Genomic DNA, 21116 nt, shown 5'->3' with positions numbered 1-21116 from the left:
TTTGAAAACGTGTCTCATGATGGCTACCGATTGGGGCGCTTCTATCTCCGTGCACGCGCGTCAAGGGAAAAGCGGCAGGATAAGGGAGCGGCGAATGATCCCGATGACGCAGCGGGATTTTATTCTCATCATCATTAGAATTAGATGGAGGTAACGGTGGTACCCTCCTGTGCGGGTTCCAGCAACTTCCATTGGCAAGTAATGTTGTTGGAGGCAAATTGTGCGATGATGCGCTCTGCGATCTCATCGAAACGATCGGTCGCCAGAGCCAGGATGGTTGGTCCAGCACCCGACAGACAGATACCCAAAAGACCGGGCTGCGTCGCAGGGGTCATGAATTGGAGGATCTCAGTCAAGCCTGGGATAAGAGTCTTGCGGTATGGTTGGTGCACTCTGTCCTGCATGGCAAGGAAGATCATATCAGGATCCGGTGGGGAGGTACCCAGGGCTGCAGGCAAAAGGGCTGCACGCTGCAGATTGAACACCTAATACGAGTTGGTGAGTCTAAAAGTTCGAAGCAGTATAGGTGAGACAAGCTCAATTAACATACCACATCGGCACGGGTGTACGTTTGAGGAAGGACGTTGCGAGCATTGGCGGTGGGCACAACAAAGTCTGGGATGATGGCAATGGCCTTGATTTCGGGAGCCCAGTCAAACTTTCGGTAGTGACCAATACCCAGAGGGGGCTCTGGGGGCTTGTTACCAGTGTCAATGCCACCAGCAGGCGCCGGCAGGACTTCACTCAGTGGGATTTCTTTCCGGGCCACGTCTTCAGGTTTGAGTTCATTCAGGTAGGTTCCCACAAATCCACCAAACAGGGATGCAGCCACGTTATCCGGGTGCCGTTCTATACAGATAATTTCTATTAGCCTTATGCATGCAAGAAAGTGGGGAGGTTTGCGGATGTGGGTTTGGATTTGGATTTGGATTAGTGTTTGGTGTTTGGTGTGTTTGGGGATGGGTCCAAGTCCGGTCGAATAAAGGCAAGTTTCGCCAACAGGTGGAAGCACTCACCAATCATTAAACAGTAATCGAGTAATCGCTCCTTGCTCAAGCCTAGGTTGCCCACTGCATTGGCCAGCATAACACCAGCCACTACTGCAGTACCCGACGATCCTAGACCCCGACCAAGTGGGATGGGGTTGATGATGTGCACCTTGGTCTCCACGGGAAAGGCGCGTTGGTTGTGGCATCGCAGGACGTACAAGGCCACCCGAGTAATCAAGTTGACCTCGGGGTCCAGGCTGATTTGCTCGGTGCTCTTGCTCAGGTCTTCATAGGTGATCTGGCAGTTCAAGGGCAGTTCGGACGAGGACTTGGAGTCATCGACAGTGACACGGAGCTCCATGTGGAGGGACAGTGCCAGGCCGATGACATCAAACCCTGGGCCAATGTTGGCCGAGGAGCAAGGGGTTCTGATCAAGAAAGAGGGCATGATTGTGTATAGTTCACGGCTCACTAAGAGGTGTGACGAGCTCTATAGGAATCGAAGTCATCAAGGTATCTCAAGGTATGACTCGATGCGGGAGGGGTCTTGGCACCAAAAAAATATGGTCCGACGTCGGGGGATCAAATAGTGGAGATTCCCTCTGATCGTCTTCATCACTGCGGTTCAGATTGACTATGATTGGATGATTTAGTGGATTTGTATTCATCTCCAGATATGACAATCACTGGTTGGAGAGGGGGGAGGATCTTGGATGTTTCTTTTCCCCCCGATTGCCCCTCTTCAACGTCTAATCTTGTCTTTTGTTCTACTGTGTACGGAGCACCCGGGTCACGGGATCCTCCGATTCTCACCTAAGGCAATTCCATGCGATCCCCTCAAGATCCCACTTTTGCCTCCACTTTCACCGTTCCTTAAGTTGCGGCCTAAGCGGATTTGAAAGTGTGTAGTGCGTGAAATGAAGAACGAATCCTGTGTCAGAACTACACCGTTTTTATGAGGCTATACCCGCTTAGGTAGGTGTTTAAGCGATAGAAACCTCCAAGGTTCTTGTACGAACACACCTCACATACAGATTATGTGCATACAGTAATGACGGAATATATGACATTTATAACTTGCACGATTGGCCAGTTGGGAGATCTGATCCTCATGTGAGTCATTTTATAGAATCTTCTTTAATCCATAGGGCTTAACTTTATAACTACGTAGGATGTGGCTAGTAAAAAAGCAGTCAAGTGGACAGCGCCATGACCTTGAGAGAAAAGAAACCAGCCATACGGAGTACTTTCTTCCATCATATCAACTATGTAGAAACGGCAATAAAATCCCTCATGGACCAATAGCTGTCTTGTTATAGGCGAAAACTTAGCCTAAGCCTGACCGGGGGACACCCGTGTCAGACCCATAGATAGCACTTGGGAACATTGAAAAGTGGAAAATTTTCATGTAATTAGGGGCGTACTATACCTGAGATCATAAATATCTTCGGATCTTTTTTTTTCTTCGCAAGAATTGATTTTGAATAATTCATGCTCAATGTCTATTTTTGTTTTTTAAAATTAAAATAAACAAAAATATCCTGGATTTTAGGGGATTTTCTCAAAGAAAAAAAAAAGTGGAACAAGAAACGAGCAGCCAAAAGGCCCGCAAGCAGAGCCAAAAGGCAAAAAGTGGCTCCCGGTCTAGTTTCCACTCGCCACGACTTAGCGTTGAATTCCTCTTTCCCCCTACCTCTTCCTCATAAATTTTACCCACTGTGATTTCAAAAGTGGGAGATCCTATTTTTTCTTCCTTCTCTATCTTTCTTTTCTTATTCCAATAATTGAGGACCCTTGCACTTTCGTCATCCGTTGAAGAATCTGCATTCGAAAAAAAAACCTGCGACCAGATCGCTCGTTTCGCGTCAACTCTGCAATCCTGGAGCAGTCGCGCTCTATCTTTTGGGACTCCTTCAAGTTGGCGGGACTTCGCTACTCCAAGGCCTCTCTCCTCCACCCTCTTGCGGGCCCCAAGTTCCGGGTCTTCTGCGGGGGCGACACCAGACCTCCCTAACTTGACCTACCCCCAAACCCTTCCAACTGTGGCAGCCAGACGTGTGTCGGTAACTCCAGACCCCTGCCTAGGGTCTGGTTTCTGGATGGAGGGCGCTCGACCATAATCGAACCTTCTTACCGACTTGCGTCTGCAGCTGTTCAAGCTGCCAAGTGCAAATCTTATATATATTAACCATCACCATACGATACAAACACCAAAAAGCATAAACTCCTTTCTTTTGGAGGGAATTGCCCAAAAAAAACCAACAAACAGTCAAACTGGCAATCTAATCAACTGCAAATATGTCGGAATCACCCCGATCCGAGAAGGACCTGTGCCTCACCCGATTCAGCACTCCAGAGTTGGATAATCACCGCTACCAAATGAACCCTCCCCGCATTGAGGCCACCATGGAGCCTTCGAGAAATCAACACAGTATGGATCTGGTGGGACCGAAGGGGGAGACGTTGGAACGACCTGACCTCCTGCAGGCCCAGGATGCGCTTCGTGATCCAGGCCCATTGTTCCGAGACTTTGAGCAGGCCGTTGTGGATGACTCGGATAATGAAGGTCGGCGCTACTCGGTCGATCCCGCGGCCCAATTCCACTCGCCACGCCGCATCAGTGTCGGTCAACAAGATCATGCCTCCCGAAAGTCATCTGTGTCGGCTCGGTCTTCGTCGCCTCCCAATTCGGTAGAGGCTTTTGCTGACCCCCGTCGCCGAGAGCGAGCCAACACACTTGACAGCCATGCGCCTCCGGATCTGGAGGCCATGTTGCAACGTACAGTCTCGGGAGGTACTCATCCTAGGCGCCCGACCTTTAGCAATGCCAGCATCATCCGGCCTCAACCGGGTGATGTGACCGATGCGGCAGAGGAGGCATGCGTCCACACTTACGATGAACCTGGTCGGATCCCCGTTATCGACTATGAGGAGCTGGAGGAATTCGTCGCGCTGAACCAACAAGCGAAGGAGAGAGCACTCGCCATTCGTCGCCAGCAAAGTGTGAGCTCCCAGAACAAGGGCCCTCGCATGTTTTACGTTCAGCGTCCTGGTGAGAAGATCATCGACATTGATGAGATCAAGAAGTCGGACTCGGCCGACTCATCCGATACATACCGCGCTCCCGAGTCGGAGGCATTCCCTCAGATTGAGGACGAGAAGCAGTCGTTGGAGAAGCTCCAGAACATCAACCAGCCTACTCGATTTGGGTTCTTCTCGTCCGAATCTCAGACGACGGTGCACGCGGCGGACCTGGGAGATTTGGTGTTCCCTGGTGACAGCTTCCGCGATCTTTTCCAACTGGGCCCTGAGGGTGGTGTTTGGTGGCTCGATGTGGTCAATCCCACTGAGGAGGAGTTGGGCGCTATCTCCCGAGCATTCTCTATTCACCCTCTTACCACGGAGGATATTTTGACCCAGGAAGCTCGTGAGAAAGTTGAGCTTTTCAAGCAGTACTACTTTGTCTGTTTCCGTACTTTCTACCAGATGGATAAGACCAGTGAGGAGTTTCTCGACCCTGTCAACTTCTACATGGTTGTTTTCCGCGATGGAGTCTTGACCTTCTCTTTCGAGGAGAACCCCCATGCCTCCAACGTCCGGAAGCGTATTGGAAAACTACGTGACTACGTTTCGCTTAGTAGTGATTGGATTTGTTATGCCATGATGTAAGTCCTCACATACACCTACAAAGTTGCTAACCCCCAGCTATTTGCAAGGATGCTAACAAGAATTTAGTGACGACATCGTCGATAGCTTTGGCCCTGTGATTCGAGATGTGGAACTCGAATCTGAGGCGATTGAAGACCATGTCTTCATCGCTCGTGTCGACGACTTCGAGTCCTTCTTGCCACGAATTGGTGGTCTGCGCAAGAAGGTTATGAGCTTGATGCGTCTGTTGGGTGGCAAGGCGGATGTTATCCGCGGATTCTCCAAGCGCTGTAATGAGCAATATGCTATGACCCCTCGTGGTGACATTGGCCTTTACTTGGGTGATATTCAGGATCACGTTGTGACCATGATGTCCAACTTGGCTCACTTTGAGAAAATGCTGAGCCGGTCACACACCAACTATCTTGCTCAGCTGAACGTCACCAACTTGGTGCTGGGTAATCATGTCAACAAGGTTCTTAGCAAGGTGACCCTCATTGCCACGATCTTGGTCCCAATGAACCTCATCTGCGGTCTCTTTGGTATGAACGTCGAAGTTCCTGGAAAGAACGCCGAGGGCCTGGGATGGTTCTTCGGAATTATCGGTGTGATGGGAGGCATTGTTGTTGTTAGCATGATTCTCGCTCGGTGGCAGAAGCTGGTTTAGTGTTTCGATTTTGGTTTTTCATTTTGTCTGTGATTTTGGTTTGATTTCTCAGCTATATTTTCGATTTGTTAATACCTTCAATTCTGCAAGCATGGGGCTCTGTGAGCGTCATATTCATTTACGAACATATTTGATACAATCATACTATACACGCATTTCATTTTTCTCTCTCTTACAGTTTACTTTTGAACCAAATGATTTTTCTTGATGCATATAGTATAGTATTAAATAGCAGTATGTTGTGTATGTAGCCTCCTCGGCCCTTTTAAGATTCACCGGATATCCATACCCATACTCAATGGTCCCATCCAGCCAGTCATCAACTCCTCAATCGTCAGATCCAAATCTAGCCCGAGTAGATTAGGATCCGAAAAGTCCAACCCCTGCATCGACATCTCAACATTAGTCCTTGAAACCTCCGCGCTAGCAGCCTGATAAGTCTTCTCAAACCAAACCGAGGCAGCAACAAGCCAGTTCTGATAATGCGCAAACTCCCCGTTCTTACACGTCTTCGCCACATCCTGAAGCCTGCCAACATAGAAACCCATCACTCTGGGCAGATCAAGCGCCTCTCGCAGTTCCTGAACATGAACATTGTAACGCAGCGAGGGATCCAGGGACACAATGACCAGCTTACATGCCGCTGCCACAACGAACCCGGTTTGTAACCAGTGGACGTAACTGTAGCTCTTTTCGATAGTGGGAGGTAGGGTAAAGTAGAAGTCGACGAAGCGTTTTGCGGCTGCGAGACCATGGCAAAGCGTGTCAGTTCTTGAGACTAATAAGAAGCCATCGGATGGCGTGGAGGCTTGTTTATTATCTAACAGGCTGATTTGGCAGAGTTGGAGCTCTAGTGTTTGGTACTGCATTGCGATGAGAACTAGACGTATGGTGTGTCAGTTTTTTTTTTTTTTTCGAGATTTATCTTTGCGCTATGATTTAGACCGAGAAAGCAGTTGACAGTCATACTTACCATCACATGTTGGAGGAATGGGTAGCTGATTCTTGTACTGTTCCACCTCGGCTCGAAACGAATGCAGTTGAAGCTCTAAATCCGGGTGACCTTCTATACTTTTCGTGGTCAACAAATTCATGCGTTCCAGCATATGTTGAAGCTGGACGTAATGAATCATGTATCGATCGGTAGGATATTCACATTTGGCCGATAAAGCTTCCGCACACGATTCTATGAACGGTGACCAGGGTAATGTGCAGGTCTTTTGCATAATGATCGAATTTCTAGATGTTGCATTATGATTAACTCATTGATTTGTCGTTATCCTGCATGAAGGCCCAGTTCAGTCGATCCACTTACGTTGAATTAAGCAAAAAGCACCCAATCAAGGCTCTACGCTCATCGGCTGTAGATGCTGATCCCGGTATGGATTCCGACCCCGTTTGATCTGAAATCCCATCGACATCAACTCGGGTCGCGACTCGGTACTTGGGCGGACGGTCTATTCTTGCATCATTCATTATACTCAATGCAACGTGAATGTAGCCGTTGAAGCGACAAAGTTGGTATAAATGGCGAGTTCTGCATATCGGTCAGTATCGCGTACATAATCTATTATGGGGAAAAGAAGAGAAGCGCCATTCGTACCCAGCTAGGACAACCAGCAATCCTTGAAACGTTTCCAAGGCATTGGGGTGGTTCTCGTGGGGGGAATGGAGAATTATGTCCCCAATATAAGACTTGAGGACATCTTCCAACGACCGCTGTAAAGGCGTATCTTGAAATGATGCGACTATAAATATGCAAAGGAGTAGGAAAGGCCTTTCGGCTCTCAGATCTTCCACGGTGGTTCTCCCAGACAGGATAATAAAGGGGAAATATCGCATCGACTCGCGGTAGCTATCTAGCAAGATGGTTGCCAGCTCATAGTTGATCAACCCTTTGCCAATCACATCGCAAGCCTGATGGTTTACGTTCTGGCTAGCTTCGCTGGTAGACGGGGTCCAACGATAAACTTGTTTTTCGCGTGGGTTAATCTGGTCCATGATTTGGTCGATCTTGTCTTCGAGCGCCTCAATACGCCTGTGGCACATGCAATTCAGTACATAAGCTTTTTCTCTTAAGCTTGACAGATTATCTGTGCTTACGTCGTGCGTTTCTTGTGCTGGCCACGTGGTCGTGCTGGCCGAAAATAACAATCTTTCTTCAAACGTCGACAACTAAGTAATCCAATTAGAACGACGCCCTCGGAAGTATACATATAGATGTGCTCGAGCGTCATGAAACGGCTTACCGGTCGCATATTGACGAATCAGGCGTATGTGCACATCGAATCTTAGCACGGACACAATTCTCACACGTTTTGACCTTGTCTGATTCCGGCATAATGAAACAGCTTGGCCCCTGGAGGATAGAGCTAGAAAGCTGGGCGGATACGGACCGATGGGCTTTCTTTTAATCGGTCCGCGGACACGGATAGTGAGTTGGTCCGCGGATACGGAGTAATGTCAGATTCCGATGCATTGACCAATCATTGCGGATGGACAAGTCCCATAGTGGAACTTCCTAAAATGGAGTATGGTCTAAACATCTGAACAGTTGGGGGCCTAACATTGTGCATATATACGAATGCTGAATTTCCGTTTAAGTATACACGTCAACTCATAAGATTCTAAAGGATCGAAGCTGTATGTATGATTGGCTAGAAAGAAAAAAAGAAGCTTTTGGGCCGAAATCTTAACATTACCTACTGTGCGTCCATGTGGCTGCTACATGTATTGATAGCCCAGAAATGAGGGCCAAGATGAACGCTCTGCCTTCAATGTTGGTATATAACATTCTGAGCCTTGGATGAAATGGAATTTTTCAACAGATTTCAGCAAGAGTCAATTCCTTGGAATCTAAGGACTACTTAGTACATATCTCCATCTCAATATTTGAGCCCTCGAGAGAATATACTACATACGCATATACATTTACCATATTCCTTTCAAAATGGGTCATTTTGAAAATTGCACCCTAGCTACTTGTCCGATAAGTGAAGCCAATCTGGAATACCTGCCCAATCTCCCAGCAAATGCCTTCTTTGTCGCCCTGTTCGGTCTCATCATTGGGATCCAGGTTCTTTTCATGATCAAGTACCGAACATGGGGCTACTCGATTCCAATGTTTTTCGGCCTTGTTCTTGAGATCCTGGGATACGCTGGCCGGATCATGTTACACACCAACCCTTTCGATTTCGACAGCTTTCTCATGTAAGAGCCTGCTCTCAAGTGCTGCCATGGCTATCAAGCATTATAAGAAAGTATAAACTAATCATATACATACTTCAGGTACCTTATCTGTCTTACCATTGCCCCGGCGTTCTTCAGCGCATCAATCTACGTGTGCCTGGGCAAGATAATCAGGATATATGGCGAAGACATTGCTCGATTCCGCCCACGAACATATACAACCTTCTTTGTCTCTTGCGACATAACCTCTTTGATTCTCCAATCGGCCGGTGGTGCACTTGCGGCGATTGCTACGGAAACTGAGAATAGTCTTCGACAGACTGGCATCAACCTCATGATTGCTGGTTTGGCCTTCCAAGTCGTCTCGCTCTTCCTATTCATCATTCTGGCTTCTGAATTTGCCATTCGAGTGCGCAAGAGTCCTAAACCAGAAGAAAATGAGTTTAGTGGTCTTCGACAGAGCTCAAAGTGGAAGATGTTCATCTACTGTAAGTGCCTTGCCTATGTCTAGCTCTATGAGATCTTCCACACTGTTACTAATACTCCTCATATAGGTCTTGGTCTTGCCACGTTGACAATCTTCATCCGATCAATCTTTCGAGTTGCTGAGTTGAAGGGTGGATTCAACAGTGCTTTGGCCAATAATCAAGTCGATTTGATGGTGCTAGAAAGCTCCATGGTTTCGATTGCTTGCATTGCTCTAACCGTTGCCCACCCCGGAACCATTATTGGCCGAGTCTGGAATTCTCTGTGATGCTAAGAATTTTGTGACTGGAATGTGACGAAACTGGGTTTGTTGTGTCTTTGTGGGAGGTCCTCTTTTTGAGATGTTCTTGGGATTGTTGATGGTATATGCTATAAGGTAGAACTAGGTAGTGCGTGCGTACATATTTTCAAGGTTGCGTCGAAACTGCCGCTAATCTTGTCAATTCAATGTCATGTATGCGATTATAGCATAGGTATTCGTCTTTGCCGGATTCTTTTGTTAATCCATGGTTTTGATACCCAATTGGATGAATATTACTGCATGTGCGTTAGGTTCCCAAGTTCCAGGTACTATTGGGTTTATGTACTGTACTTTGAATTTTAAAAAAAATCAAAAGTATTTATTTTGAAATTCTTTTCATAAGTCAGACACTTGATAATGCTTGACCATATGGTTTATTTTTAGGCATAGTCCTTTCTTTTCTTTGCTTGGCACGTTTAGTATACGCGTGGCCATACCAGGCACCAAGGCAGAAAGCGATAAGACATTGATTGAATTCCCCGATAAGCTCGAGTCTTGACATCTTTAACATCTTACTCTCTCTCCAAAACAACTGATCGGCCTTATGCTGTCGACAATATTGTGCCCCTCAGGAGATCACTGTACTCATAATTCTTTAAATCGCGTACGTGCGCTTTTCTAAAACCCCCTCCATGCGCATTTTCCGCAACCCGGTCCTCCACTTTCCATGCGACTACTATCCGCCTTGCAGTGCCAACTGACTGCACCAGTCATTGTCACTTCCCTTCTAGCGCTCGCCGGCGCACCAACCGCCTATGCCGATATATGGAGTGATGTCGAACTCCAGAGTAACCCCAATATCGAGACTATTGCCAATGGGGCCGGCTTGCCGTTTGCGCTAGACTCGTTCAACGGGCTAGAGTTTCGAGATCAGGAGGGCGAGGACGAGGACGAGGCCGGGCTGGACCTGGTGCGAAGATCTGTCGCCATTACCTCTCTCGCAAACAACAATTTCCAGGACAGCACCATCAAAGTCGGGGCTTATCAGTATTGGTATATTCCGAAATCTGTGGTGACAGGGGAGCATGGAGTCGCGGGCAAAGGACTCCCTGAATATATTGATACCGATGGCAACGTCGTATCGTCTGAGGCAGCAGATGAACTCCGAAAACGAGGGCTGCTGAAACGCGCGTCAACTACGGTCTATGTGGCGTTGAATACATGCGATAGGCCTTCTACAAACATCACCGGTGCAGAAGGCTTGTTCCCCCAGCTGAAGGTTTATTATTCGACGTCCTCGGATCTGAAATATCCCGGTCCGGGCCAGGATGATTCACTTCAGAATGTCACTACGGCAAGCCAAGGCTATGTTGGCTTTGAACTTGAAGCTGATAGTGATGTCTACATCAGTGTTGTTGCGGACAACTCCACATCCTATTATGGCTCATATTCCTACGATCTTGCCATATCGATCGATGCATACTTCTACAACGTGGTTCCTGATGATCCATTCCTCTACTTTGTCGATTCGGATCAATCCGCCGCGCTGCTGGTGACCAACAACCTGACCCAGTCTAATTCCAGTTCGCAGAATTATCAAGAGTGGATGGATCTTAGCCCCCCTCCCTATACCATGTATGCCCACAATCTCAATGACACATCGTTGAGTGGCATGACGTCCTCTTTTTGTGCCGTGCAGAAGCATTCCCAGGTGGTCAGCAACCAGGGGAACACTGGCATGACCAGTCGTGGACTAGGAAACCGACCCAAGGAACAGTTCTATATTTTGGGACTCAATCGTAGCTCGACATATGTAGGAATCTTAGGCATGGAAGGCAATGGATCCACCTATGGCAACGGCGTCGTTGCTGGAGGTGGAATTGTATGGCAACCGATGAATTTCACGACCAAAACAGGTACGTCCCCCCCCCTCTTACCCGCTTTTCTGCCTCTTCTTAAAGCTCGAACTAATTGAAATACAGAGGACAACTGTGCTGTCTTGTTCAATCTGACCTTCTGCTCAGAGGTCGCATACGCAGTTCCAGCCAACCCAAACAGAACAGTCGAGGACCTGCGACAGATATACGACAACTATACATCCAAATACTACACATACTTTGACTACTCTCTCCAACAAATTCAATGCAGCGCCTCGGCCGAATCCATGTTCTCTCTCGCTGTCAATTGCACCGACTGTGCCACGGAATACAAACAGTGGCTCTGCAGCGTCAGCATCCCCCGATGCGCAGACTTCACCTCGAACGCCTCATATCTTCAAGTCCGCAACGCAGGACAAGATTTTATCAATGGCAGCTCATTACCAGAAGACGATCCTCTCCGTTGGTCCGTCATAACGAACCAGTCTCGCAATCCAATCATCGATTCAGAGATCAAGCCTGGTCCGTACAAGGAGATCCTTCCGTGTACCGATATCTGTCACGATATGGTCAAGAGTTGTCCCGCAGCATTGGGATTCGGTTGTCCGACGGGATCCTGGTTGAACGCGTCGTATGGATATCGGGATCCAAATGGAGATATCACATGTAGCTATCTGGGAGCAGCCTATTACCTAAACCTCGGGGCGAGGCTAGGGATGTGGGGAAGCGTGTATATGTTGGTTGTGATGTGGGGAATTTGGTTGATATGGTAAAAAGCCGGGTTTTGTACTATTGGATAAATACTTCGATAATGAGCATAGACGATTGACGTGATATATACATTGCCTAGTAACATTGCTAGTTTTAAGTGTCAAACTGAGTCATCTGGACTCATAAACCCGGAAGCAGCACTCGAATCTAACTGGTTAGAAGTGTAGAGGGGTGGGGATTATGGCTGTCGGTATATTGCCATTGATGATAGGCTAGAAAGCCCTTATGGCGCGATAAGCCACTAGATCGATATTACAAAACACAACATTTGAAATCCAGTCCAAGCTTGCCCAGCTTAAGAACGCACTTATTTCGCACATGTGCATGCTTCGGTCTAAAGGCAATTAACTGCCCAGACAACAATGGACGAAACCACGCCCCTGACAAAATCCCAAAACGACGTCGAAAATGAGCACGGCAATAACCCCCCAAGCGCCGCAGATACGCCAATGGCGGGGCGCAAGTCAAAGGTGGACATGATGTTCTTCGTGCCCGCTCTTTTAGGTACAACTTGAAACTCGTAGAATCTGGAACTAATCTAGTTATGTATGAGTGCTGACTGTGAAAGCCTTCCTACGCTTGCAGGGGTATTTCTCGCTCTGGCCGATGATTCCTTTGTCTTATCTACCCACACCGAGATTGCGTCGCATTTCAACCACATCTCATTGGGATCATGGCTCGTCACTGCATACAATCTTGGCTATGGCATGACGCTTCCTCTGGTAGGTAATGGCCACATTCTGTAAATGCCTATATATTGGATATGTTGGGACTGAACGACAAAAATAGTACGGCAGGCTTTGCGATATCTACGGCTATAAAGTGACGCTCCTCGCGGCTTACCTGACATTTTCCATTGGATGTGTGATGAGGTGCGCTTATACAGTTGACAGTAAACAGACTCCATTTATCTAGATTTGACTAACGTTCCAAACCCTCAAGCGGTACATCCATGTCGATATGGGTGACAATTGCCGGTAGATTTGTTGCTGGTGCTGGTGGTTCCGGCATGACAGATTTGATCAGTATAATTATCAACGGTGAGAGGAGTCAAGATACACAGATGATAGAACGGTTTCAACTAACGGCCACATTCTAGACATGGTGACCCTCAGGGAACTGACAGTGCTGCGAAGCTACGTCTCCATGGTCGGTACTGTGGCATACAGCCTTGGTGCTCCGCTGGGAGGTGCATTAACCGATGCAATCGACTGGAGATGGTCGTTCCTGATTCAAGCCCCATTGGGTCTTCTTTGTTTCTTCTTGGCTCTGTGGCGATTACCGTCCGCGACCAGTAAGCCGAAATTCGAAGAGAATGACGAAGAACCTCCACGGCCAGAGCTCAACTTGACCGGGATCTGCCTTTTGGGAATAGTGATTGCCGCAATCATGGGTCTATGTCAGTTCATTGAGGACAAATCGGCCAAGAGAAGCTTCATGTTAGCGACACTATCGACGACTATCGTCATTGGTATGATCTTATACGCGCTTAATGAACGCTACTGGACTAGGAACCCCCTCGCTCCAATGTCGTTGCTGAAGATCGAAGGAGTTTATACCATTTACATCTCGCAGTTTCTGATGTTCTTTTGCGCTTCTGGTGTACGTCAATCTTCCATTCGATCTCCTCATCTCTTCAATGTTCAGCTCGGCTAACTGTGCACATCTGAAAAAAAAACAGATCTGCAGCAACCTGGCGGAATACTGGGTTCGGACCCAGAATGCTTCAAACGGCCTTGCAGCCGCATCTATCGTACCCGTGACTCTAGGTATGGTCGCGAGTTCGGCTGTATATGGACGTATAATGAAACGGTAAGTGTACATATCCATATCCGCCTCCTAATAAAACCCCAGTCCTAGGGCGCTGATTGAAAGGCAGAACGGGAAAATACAAGGCCTTGGCAATCTCAGGATGTGGGATTGGAATTATAAGCTGCCTCTTGATAGGTTGGCGATGGCCACAGAGTCCGACCCCAACCATCTGGGAACAGCTATACCCATTTGGCCTTGGGTTTGGACTAGGTGGATCGCTCGCAGCTTCATTCGTTGGCTTATCTGCATCGATTCCCGACAACGTGACAGCCCCTGCTTTTACCATTTACTACTTGTGCCAGCAGGTAGGCATGATTCTCGGTGTGACTGTGGCTTCGATGATCAGTCGAGGATTTTTCAAAACTTATCTACTTCGCAATCTCGGTCAAAGTGCCGACTCATTGGAGGTTCGTTCATATGGCTTGATGCAATCTTTCAAGAGATAGATATTAGATTTATAAGTTTGCTAACAAAGACATCGTTATACAGATCATCCGAGGTGTTCTGAGTGATAGTCGATTCGCATTTTCTTTGCCAGAGTCAACGCAGGCCATTATACAAGCTAGTTTCTTACAGACCTTTCGCATTATTCCAGGTGAGAGTCGCTCATTATTTCTCTAGCATGTTCATTATGGTCTGCTTGCTGACTTCAGAACAAGTGATTTGCTTGGCTGCTATGGCTTTAGCGTTACCCATTCTTTGCTATCTTCCAGAGAGGTGCATCGACTAAATCCCCCGAATTCGTTCAATTTGTATTTGGATATACACCATTCCATGCGAACGGGTTATACTGTGCTGGTAATTGCGGCAAGATTTAATCCTATAACTCTAGACTAAGAATTTCATAGAAATACAAACTATGCATGTGTAGAAGAACAGACTCCTGTTCAATGCAAATACAGATGTGCATATATGGATGTCTTTCAAGCTTTGCCTCTATTCGATATTTCCAATTCACCCACGGGACTCCTGTCGATGGCAATGTTTACTGCAAACATTGAACGCAGTAATTCCCCAAGTACGCTAATAGGCATTATGTATAAACCACACGCTCATGCAACATCGCTCCAAAAAAGCCAATATTCAAAATCACCACTCCAAATCCTTCCTTCCATCCGCATATTCACCCTCAACCTTCCTATCACCCCACCTCTCCCTCCAAACATCCCTCTCCTCGCGCCACAGAGTATTAACGCAAGGATCACACGAGCTGCCACAGCAAGTGCCCAGTTCCGGCGGTGGCGGGGGATCATTGTAGGCTCGACCCGCCGCGCGGAGAAGTTGCTTCGTGCGTGTCCCTGATAGTCGCTTCTTTTGGAGCGTTTTGAAAAGCGGAACCTCATTTGGTTTGTAATATGGTTCTGGTTCTGGCTCTAGTAACTCTGGCTGTGGTTCTTTTTCTTGTTCTTGAGATTTGGACTGCTCTTGCTCTTGCTCGTTCTTGGAGATGCTATTTGGCGGGGATGCATCCTCCTTGCTGCCTTGGTAGAGCGTGGTTGCAGATAAGAGCGTGCTGAAGGGGGAGCATAGTGTTGAGATAATTGAGGTTGATAATGTGGGTTGTGTCTCTTTTTCTTGGGCTGATTTGGTGCCGGTGTCGCCACCCGATGTAGCGGCTGTGGTAGTAGGCGTGGGTTCTGTCGAACCCGGACTTGAGTCTATACTCATGGTGGGCTTTGTTGATAGATCAATAAGCCGGAGCAGATGCAATATAGATGCAGCTTTGGACAGCAAAATTGAAATATTGCAGATTGGCCGTGGAAGAGATTCTGATATAGGGTTGATAAAGTTCACAGGCCGGAAGAATGTTCAACCCTGTCTATTCTACATACATATTAGCATCTGCGACAGATAATACGGTCCAAGGTTTTGTGCTTGTTCCAGACTTACTGAGATTGTACAGGCAAGTAGATATGTACGGATTACTTTAGAAAGTCAAAGAGTTCAAGTTGATCGAGGTCAGAAGTAGATTTCGAAAAGAGGCCGAGGTCGGGCCGGATAAGATCGGGTTGATCGTTCCGATTATCCACTCCACCAAGTTTTATAGTTACCGTTGAAGGTTTAGATGGGGATGATGACAACATAGTACGCACTAGTATGTAGCTCATGCAAGTAAGTATAGTCCTAATATTTAATGGATTTCAGAAGTTTCAAATGAAGTACAGGTTGGAACCATCGCTGGTTTCTCTATTGATATTGAAAAGGAGTGAAAAAACGCATCTAGCTTCGTGGTAATCGTACATATCATTAGCCATAATTTATAATCTATTTACTTCCGTCGCGGTGTAGGAGTCCACATATTCTTCAACCCAGTCGACCCTCCAGAAGATCGCGGGGTGCTCCCCACTCGCGACAACAAGCTCTGCCCCGCAGACGTCAACATCTTTCCACCAGACCTCGGTGTGGGGGTTAATGCATCGAGACGCGGACCGCTAGTGAACCGGGGTGTGTTATTCACAGGTGTCTTGGTAACACGGGTAGCCTTTTCAGCGCGCTTATTGCGGGCGACACGATCCACCATACGGTGATGGAGAGCTTCACGCTTGCCAGTTTCACGAAGCTGGAACGGGTTTGGTGTTGCATCACTTGCGCCAAGAAGACGCCAATCAGCTTCTAGGGACCCGGGCGCAGGGGCCTCATATTCCGGTTCGTCTTCGTCGACAAAGGCATATCCGTTAACTCGTGGTGTTTCTCCTCCCGGTACAGCAGATGCCTCTGACTGGCTGAGACGCGGGCGGCCTGCAATGGCATCTTGGATAGCAGAGATGGAAGGCGAGGCGGGAATTTGATTTGCGGCATCGGCTGCAGCTGCAGCGTCGGCGTCGAGGAGTCTGGTGTTTTGATATAGAGTCCGCTTGGGACCGGCGCGGGACGCTGCTTCGGCCTTTTGCTGGATCGTTTCATGAGTATCCTCGACAGACGACGGGAGGAACATGAGTCCGTTATCCGGGCGAGACTTCCAATGATCGGGTCTTGCTGGACGAGCGTCTAGGTCTGTTTTAATAGCGGGGCGGTCGTCATCATCATCACCCTCCCCATTTATCTTGATCAGGCTGGTTTCCGGATTCCCACCCTGCGCGGTGATGCGCTTCACTTCGCGGTTGTGATGAGCAATCTGTCGCGCCGATGGGATCTTGTTATTGTTCCAAAGCCAGCCATTCTTTTCACGGCGCTTGATATTATGTTTGTCGAGGACCTTGTTGAATGACTCGTTATCATCACTGGTATATTTTGCTTGGAAGGCAATAAGGCTCATGTTCGACGCATCGATAAGGTCCTGCTCATTTTTTGTTATGGTTGTGGCAGCAGTCGAGGTAGAAACCACGGACATGGGTGTATCACCCCTCCATCCCCGAGGGGTCTCATCTGATCGACCTGGTATGTGTTGCGGGGTGCCCGCCACGGATGCGGTATCGGTCTTTCTCCGTGCGTTCAAGCCCGGTGTGGGAGTACGCATGACATCCGCAAGTTTCTTTTTGGAACTCTTGATCCATTCTTTATCTTTTGATTCGAGCGCATCGAGGTATTCTTGTTTGGATCGGGTCTCGAGCAAACCAGGGAAGAAGTCGCGGGCAATGATATGGGAGAGGGCGGTTGTGTAGACATCTTCGTCTAGGACGGTTGCGGGGCGTTTGATGCGATTTGGAGGAGGTGGGGGTGGCATAAGCTGACCATCTGGCCTCTTGGCCAAAGCCTGCGACTGCGATGGAGAGGCCATGGTGGCGTGGAGAATGAGAAGAACTTGAAGGTAAGATCAAAGATCAGCGTGAGGTTTTGGGGCGATAAGATAAGCAAGTCAGATGATCCACCGAGAATGCACTCCACAGCTTTAAGATGGGTCAAAGAGGACTAGTATTTTTTCAAATTTGAGTCTTATTCTAGACTTTTGCGACAATATCTAGAGACTGCGGATAGCTTCGTCAGGATTCATGTCTCTCAAAAAGGAATCTTGAAACGGAATTCTTAACTTTGATCATGTGATTTAACCTAGGGGGACTATGCACCTCACAGCTTCCGTTCCCAGGCTTGGTAGCTCCAAGGTTCTCCACCTGTCTATCTCATCTTCGACCTACGAGGTCTACAAAATCTATCTACACTCAAGAAACCCATCAAGTTAAAAAAAAATGGTGCCGTGGATTTTGTGCCAATGGCTCTATATAGTCACATGAGAAGATAAAAAGAGATATAGCGAATGTTTTCCAAATCCTCCATCCCTTCCGATGTCCTCTTTTCCATGGTTTTTACCCAATTCCCTCCAGACACCAAACCAATATCGCTGAGAAATGCATTCAGACCAAACCACCGAACAGATTGAACACGGCTAATACAGCCCTCCCAACGTACAAAAATTGAAACAGGTCATCACTCGTGGAGAAATTCTATCAAGGGGGTGTTGGGGGGTAGAGCGAGAGCGGGAAAAAACAAAGCAGAAACCGAGATATGCAAGACATGTGTGTGCTCTGCCCCCCAAAAAAAACAAAACAAGTAATGAAAAAAGCCCTCACTAAGCGGCAGTGGGGAAAAGAGAGTAAGAGGGGTTGCGGCTCTTCTTCCGGTTCGGGTGTTTAGGGGGAATTGCGGGGAGAGGAGGCTCGCAACCCTTGATGGTATCCATGTCGTAGGACTTGGAACGACTTTGAATGGGAGTGGGCGCAGGAAGCTCTGCGCCAATGCAAGGGCTGCTACTCGCCTGGAGCAGCAGGTGAGCTTCAGCCAGACTCTTGGTCTGGCGGTGGAGGGTAGAAGAAGAAGGACGGCTGATGCTAGACCCGGCAGCCAAGGTCTCGCCGGCGCTCATACGGTCAGTGGGCATCAGCTCACGACTGCTAGACAGGCTGTGGATCAGCTCTGGAACGCTGGTTGTGGAAACGGACGAGCGGTGCTTGCGGGCAATAGAAGCCGCGCGAGAGAGCATCAAGCTCTCTTGGGAGTTACACTTGCTAATGGGAGAGAAGCTGCTCCGGGGCGAGACGGGGTTATCCGAAATCATTCCCTGAGAGAAAGGAAAGTGGCGATCCGATTCCGCATCGGTGTTAAGGTAGTCCTCGTATAAGGTATCCTGGGGAATCTGCTTTGCCAAGGAACTAACAGGTTGGAAGTAGTCACCCGTGTTGCGAACGATGAAGTCACGCTCGTACTCAGCTGTCGACGGGGTGCCGGCCAAGTGCAACGGTGTAGACCGGGCTGGGCTGGAATCCAAATCCGGGGTGGGAAGCTCGGAGGTGCTCAGTGGGCTTGGTTGGAGCTGTCGAACTTTCGGGGCCACAAGCCAGGTGTCGTTAGGCAAGGGCACACCAATCTGAGGGCGCTGAGTCTCCTCTAGAGAAGTGCGCGACCAATCGAAGTTGCAGGTCGACTCGGCAGCATGCTCATAGCAATAGTCGATATCCGCGTCCCATGAGTCATACAATTCGTCCTCATAGGAGAACTGGTTGACACTGGACTTGATTGGCGGAGTGATCTCCATTTGACGATTCGCGGGAAGACTATCAGGCAGGTTCTGTGGCAGAGTCGGCGAGCCCAGGGCCTCGGAGAACTTTCTGGAAAGCTCCTCGGCCACAAAGATCGACAGTGGCGCCTTGGGTGCCTTGATAGTCGATGGAATATACGCTTCAGTGGGCGCCTGGCTCAAATGCGAAGTCGAACGAGAATGAGCGTAGCCAACGCTCGTCTCGGGGCTGTCCCACATGCGAGTGGCCTCTTCCTCTTCCGGCACGTCTTCCAGGTCATAGTGACTACTCATGGAGGATGTCCGAGCTGAGTGATTACCTGTCGAATCTCGTCGGAATGAAGGTGCGGTGTGGATATTTTCCGGGTAGGTCATAGAAGTGGATAAGCCCAGAATCTCATCAATGGCACGCGGAGCCGGCTCTGCGACCTCGGCAGGAACCTCTGGGGTAGCGGGAGGAGGTGGGGTTGTGGGACAAGATCGCGGAACTCTGGGGACGGGACGTGAGAAGTTCTCACAGGCACGAGACTCCCGTCGAACATGACCAGGGCTGTATGTTTCGGATGGTGGCGAGGCTGGGGGACTGTACGGGGTTGGTTCATCAACGGTGGTAGCCGTACCATATGTGGCGAGGTCGTCGGCTGAGAAGTTGCGGAAGTGGATATCAGTGGCTCGGATTCCTTTGAGACCAGTCTCGGGCCGTTGAGAAGCCCGGATGACGGAGAATTCGGTACATAGATCATTCTCCCGGGTTTGATCCAATGACTGGAATTGTGCGGGGCTGGTATGGGTGAGGTGATGAAAGTCGAATGGATCAGAGATGAGGCTCTTCAATCGACCTTCTGCACGTGTGAACATTCACGTGTCAGTCAATTTGCAAGTTTGAAGGGAAGATGGATCACTGATGCTAAGGCTTGGACGAAACCCAATCCAGCCAATGGCATATCTGGTAATGAAGAAGGAAAAAGAAAAGGACCAAGACTTACGTTGTTCAACTTGGCGAGATCGTCGACCAAACATATCGGATTTGTCGCGAGGTTTCTCCCGATCATTTTCATCCTCCTCGTCCAGCGTGGCGACGATGTTGATCTTGCTGCCTTGGCGGCGGAGAATCCGACTACCTCGAGCAAGGAAGGAGCGGGAAGACCTATCAGGCCTATCGGCACGCATGCCCAAAGCCGAGGTGGTACGCTCATCCTGAGAGGAGATGGAACCATCCATGGAGGACTCGGTCAGGGAAGAGCCCGGAGATGGGCGTGACGAAGTGGAGGTAGTGGTGTTACTTCGTGAGCGACCACCAAAGACGGAGCGACGTTTGGGACTATGTGGATTGGGATGGGCGATAGATCTGGAGCGAATATGGACAGCAGGCTCCGGGGGATCATTGGAGGAGCGGGTTGATGGGGGGTCACTGTTTCCATCGTCCTCCCAGGAAGACTGCCGCGAATAGGGCATTTGGGAATACATTTGAGATTTGGGGAAGGGGGGGGGGGAATTGGTTATAAATTTGAATGCACTTTTTCTTTTTGTTTTTTTCCCCTAAATTAGATGCGAACAGGCAAAAGCACCAACAATTGGGCTTTGTTTCATGGTAGGACCTGAAGCGCAATAAGTGTTAGAGAAGAGTTGAGTCGGTTTTTTCCCAGGAGATTGGGTCGGGGCGGAGTTTACATACTACTGATTGTACTGATACAACCGGTGGTCAATACGGGTGTGGACCCCCGGCTTTTTTCAGGGGTGGTCGCGCCATGATTCGATGACGTTCGAACCGTTGATGTTTTTTATTATTTTATTTTCTTATTTTTATTTTTATTTTTATATGGATTTTGTTCCATTTTTACTCTGAATGTAGTACTCGGTATATCTGTAGAGTAGACAAATGGAGTAGGTGATAATGTATTTTATCCACCTTGAAAACCGTTTTCTTTCTCTTTCAATTAAGATCCAACTATTGATTATTCCCCTGAAAACTCATAATTGAAGTCTG

General features: G+C 48.4%; 10 protein-coding genes across 10 annotated transcripts; 5 read left to right on the top strand and 5 right to left on the bottom strand.

Annotated features, from left to right (window-relative positions):
• Positions 1 to 140: 140 nt before the first annotated feature.
• On the bottom strand, positions 141 to 1437 carry N7466_006935 (homoserine kinase; the record flags this gene model as incomplete). Its single annotated transcript, XM_057166324.1, has 3 exons — positions 141 to 485; positions 551 to 849; positions 1017 to 1437. The coding sequence occupies 3 exons, from the start codon at positions 1435 to 1437 to the stop codon at positions 141 to 143; spliced, it is 1065 nt and encodes a 354-aa protein (XP_057019365.1).
• A 1850-nt stretch (positions 1438 to 3287) lies between these two features.
• Positions 3288 to 5304, top strand: N7466_006934 (magnesium transporter CorA family protein; the record flags this gene model as incomplete). The annotated part of the gene is made up of 2 exons (XM_057166323.1): positions 3288 to 4654; positions 4725 to 5304. 2 exons carry the CDS (start codon positions 3288 to 3290, stop codon positions 5302 to 5304), a joined length of 1947 nt encoding a protein of 648 aa, XP_057019364.1.
• Positions 5305 to 5576: 272 nt separating this feature from the next.
• N7466_006933 (uncharacterized protein) lies at positions 5577 to 6173 on the bottom strand (the record flags this gene model as incomplete). The annotated part of the gene is made up of 1 exon (XM_057166322.1): positions 5577 to 6173. The coding sequence occupies one exon, from the start codon at positions 6171 to 6173 to the stop codon at positions 5577 to 5579; it is 597 nt and encodes a 198-aa protein (XP_057019363.1).
• A 2081-nt stretch (positions 6174 to 8254) lies between these two features.
• Positions 8255 to 9247, top strand: N7466_006932 (RTA1 domain-containing protein; the record flags this gene model as incomplete). Its single annotated transcript, XM_057166321.1, has 3 exons — positions 8255 to 8514; positions 8593 to 8981; positions 9048 to 9247. 3 exons carry the CDS (start codon positions 8255 to 8257, stop codon positions 9245 to 9247), a joined length of 849 nt encoding a protein of 282 aa, XP_057019362.1.
• Positions 9248 to 9947: 700 nt separating this feature from the next.
• On the top strand, positions 9948 to 11870 carry N7466_006931 (MID1 family protein; the record flags this gene model as incomplete). The annotated part of the gene is made up of 2 exons (XM_057166320.1): positions 9948 to 11136; positions 11203 to 11870. The coding sequence occupies 2 exons, from the start codon at positions 9948 to 9950 to the stop codon at positions 11868 to 11870; spliced, it is 1857 nt and encodes a 618-aa protein (XP_057019361.1).
• Positions 11871 to 12230: 360 nt separating this feature from the next.
• N7466_006930 (uncharacterized protein) lies at positions 12231 to 12614 on the top strand (the record flags this gene model as incomplete). Its single annotated transcript, XM_057166319.1, has 2 exons — positions 12231 to 12372; positions 12454 to 12614. 2 exons carry the CDS (start codon positions 12231 to 12233, stop codon positions 12612 to 12614), a joined length of 303 nt encoding a protein of 100 aa, XP_057019360.1.
• Positions 12615 to 12820: 206 nt separating this feature from the next.
• N7466_006929 (uncharacterized protein) lies at positions 12821 to 14498 on the top strand (the record flags this gene model as incomplete). The annotated part of the gene is made up of 5 exons (XM_057166318.1): positions 12821 to 12908; positions 12968 to 13470; positions 13550 to 13637; positions 13816 to 14087; positions 14394 to 14498. 5 exons carry the CDS (start codon positions 12821 to 12823, stop codon positions 14496 to 14498), a joined length of 1056 nt encoding a protein of 351 aa, XP_057019359.1.
• A 271-nt stretch (positions 14499 to 14769) lies between these two features.
• On the bottom strand, positions 14770 to 15348 carry N7466_006928 (uncharacterized protein; the record flags this gene model as incomplete). Its single annotated transcript, XM_057166317.1, has 1 exon — positions 14770 to 15348. The coding sequence occupies one exon, from the start codon at positions 15346 to 15348 to the stop codon at positions 14770 to 14772; it is 579 nt and encodes a 192-aa protein (XP_057019358.1).
• Positions 15349 to 15949: 601 nt separating this feature from the next.
• On the bottom strand, positions 15950 to 17398 carry N7466_006927 (splicing factor ESS-2 family protein; the record flags this gene model as incomplete). The annotated part of the gene is made up of 1 exon (XM_057166316.1): positions 15950 to 17398. One exon carries the CDS (start codon positions 17396 to 17398, stop codon positions 15950 to 15952), a length of 1449 nt encoding a protein of 482 aa, XP_057019357.1.
• Positions 17399 to 18184: 786 nt separating this feature from the next.
• On the bottom strand, positions 18185 to 20584 carry N7466_006926 (uncharacterized protein; the record flags this gene model as incomplete). The annotated part of the gene is made up of 2 exons (XM_057166315.1): positions 18185 to 19971; positions 20116 to 20584. The coding sequence occupies 2 exons, from the start codon at positions 20582 to 20584 to the stop codon at positions 18185 to 18187; spliced, it is 2256 nt and encodes a 751-aa protein (XP_057019356.1).
• Between the last annotated feature and the right edge of the window lie 532 nt (positions 20585 to 21116).

The sequence above is a fragment of the Penicillium verhagenii genome (genome assembly GCF_028828195.1).
Source record: "Penicillium verhagenii strain IBT 33310 chromosome Unknown utg000007l_segment0_segment0, whole genome shotgun sequence".
Taxonomy (NCBI): Eukaryota; Fungi; Ascomycota; class Eurotiomycetes; order Eurotiales; family Aspergillaceae; genus Penicillium; species Penicillium verhagenii.
The sequence above is the reverse complement of the archived record's forward strand: the minus strand, read 5'-3'. Positions and strand labels throughout refer to the sequence as shown.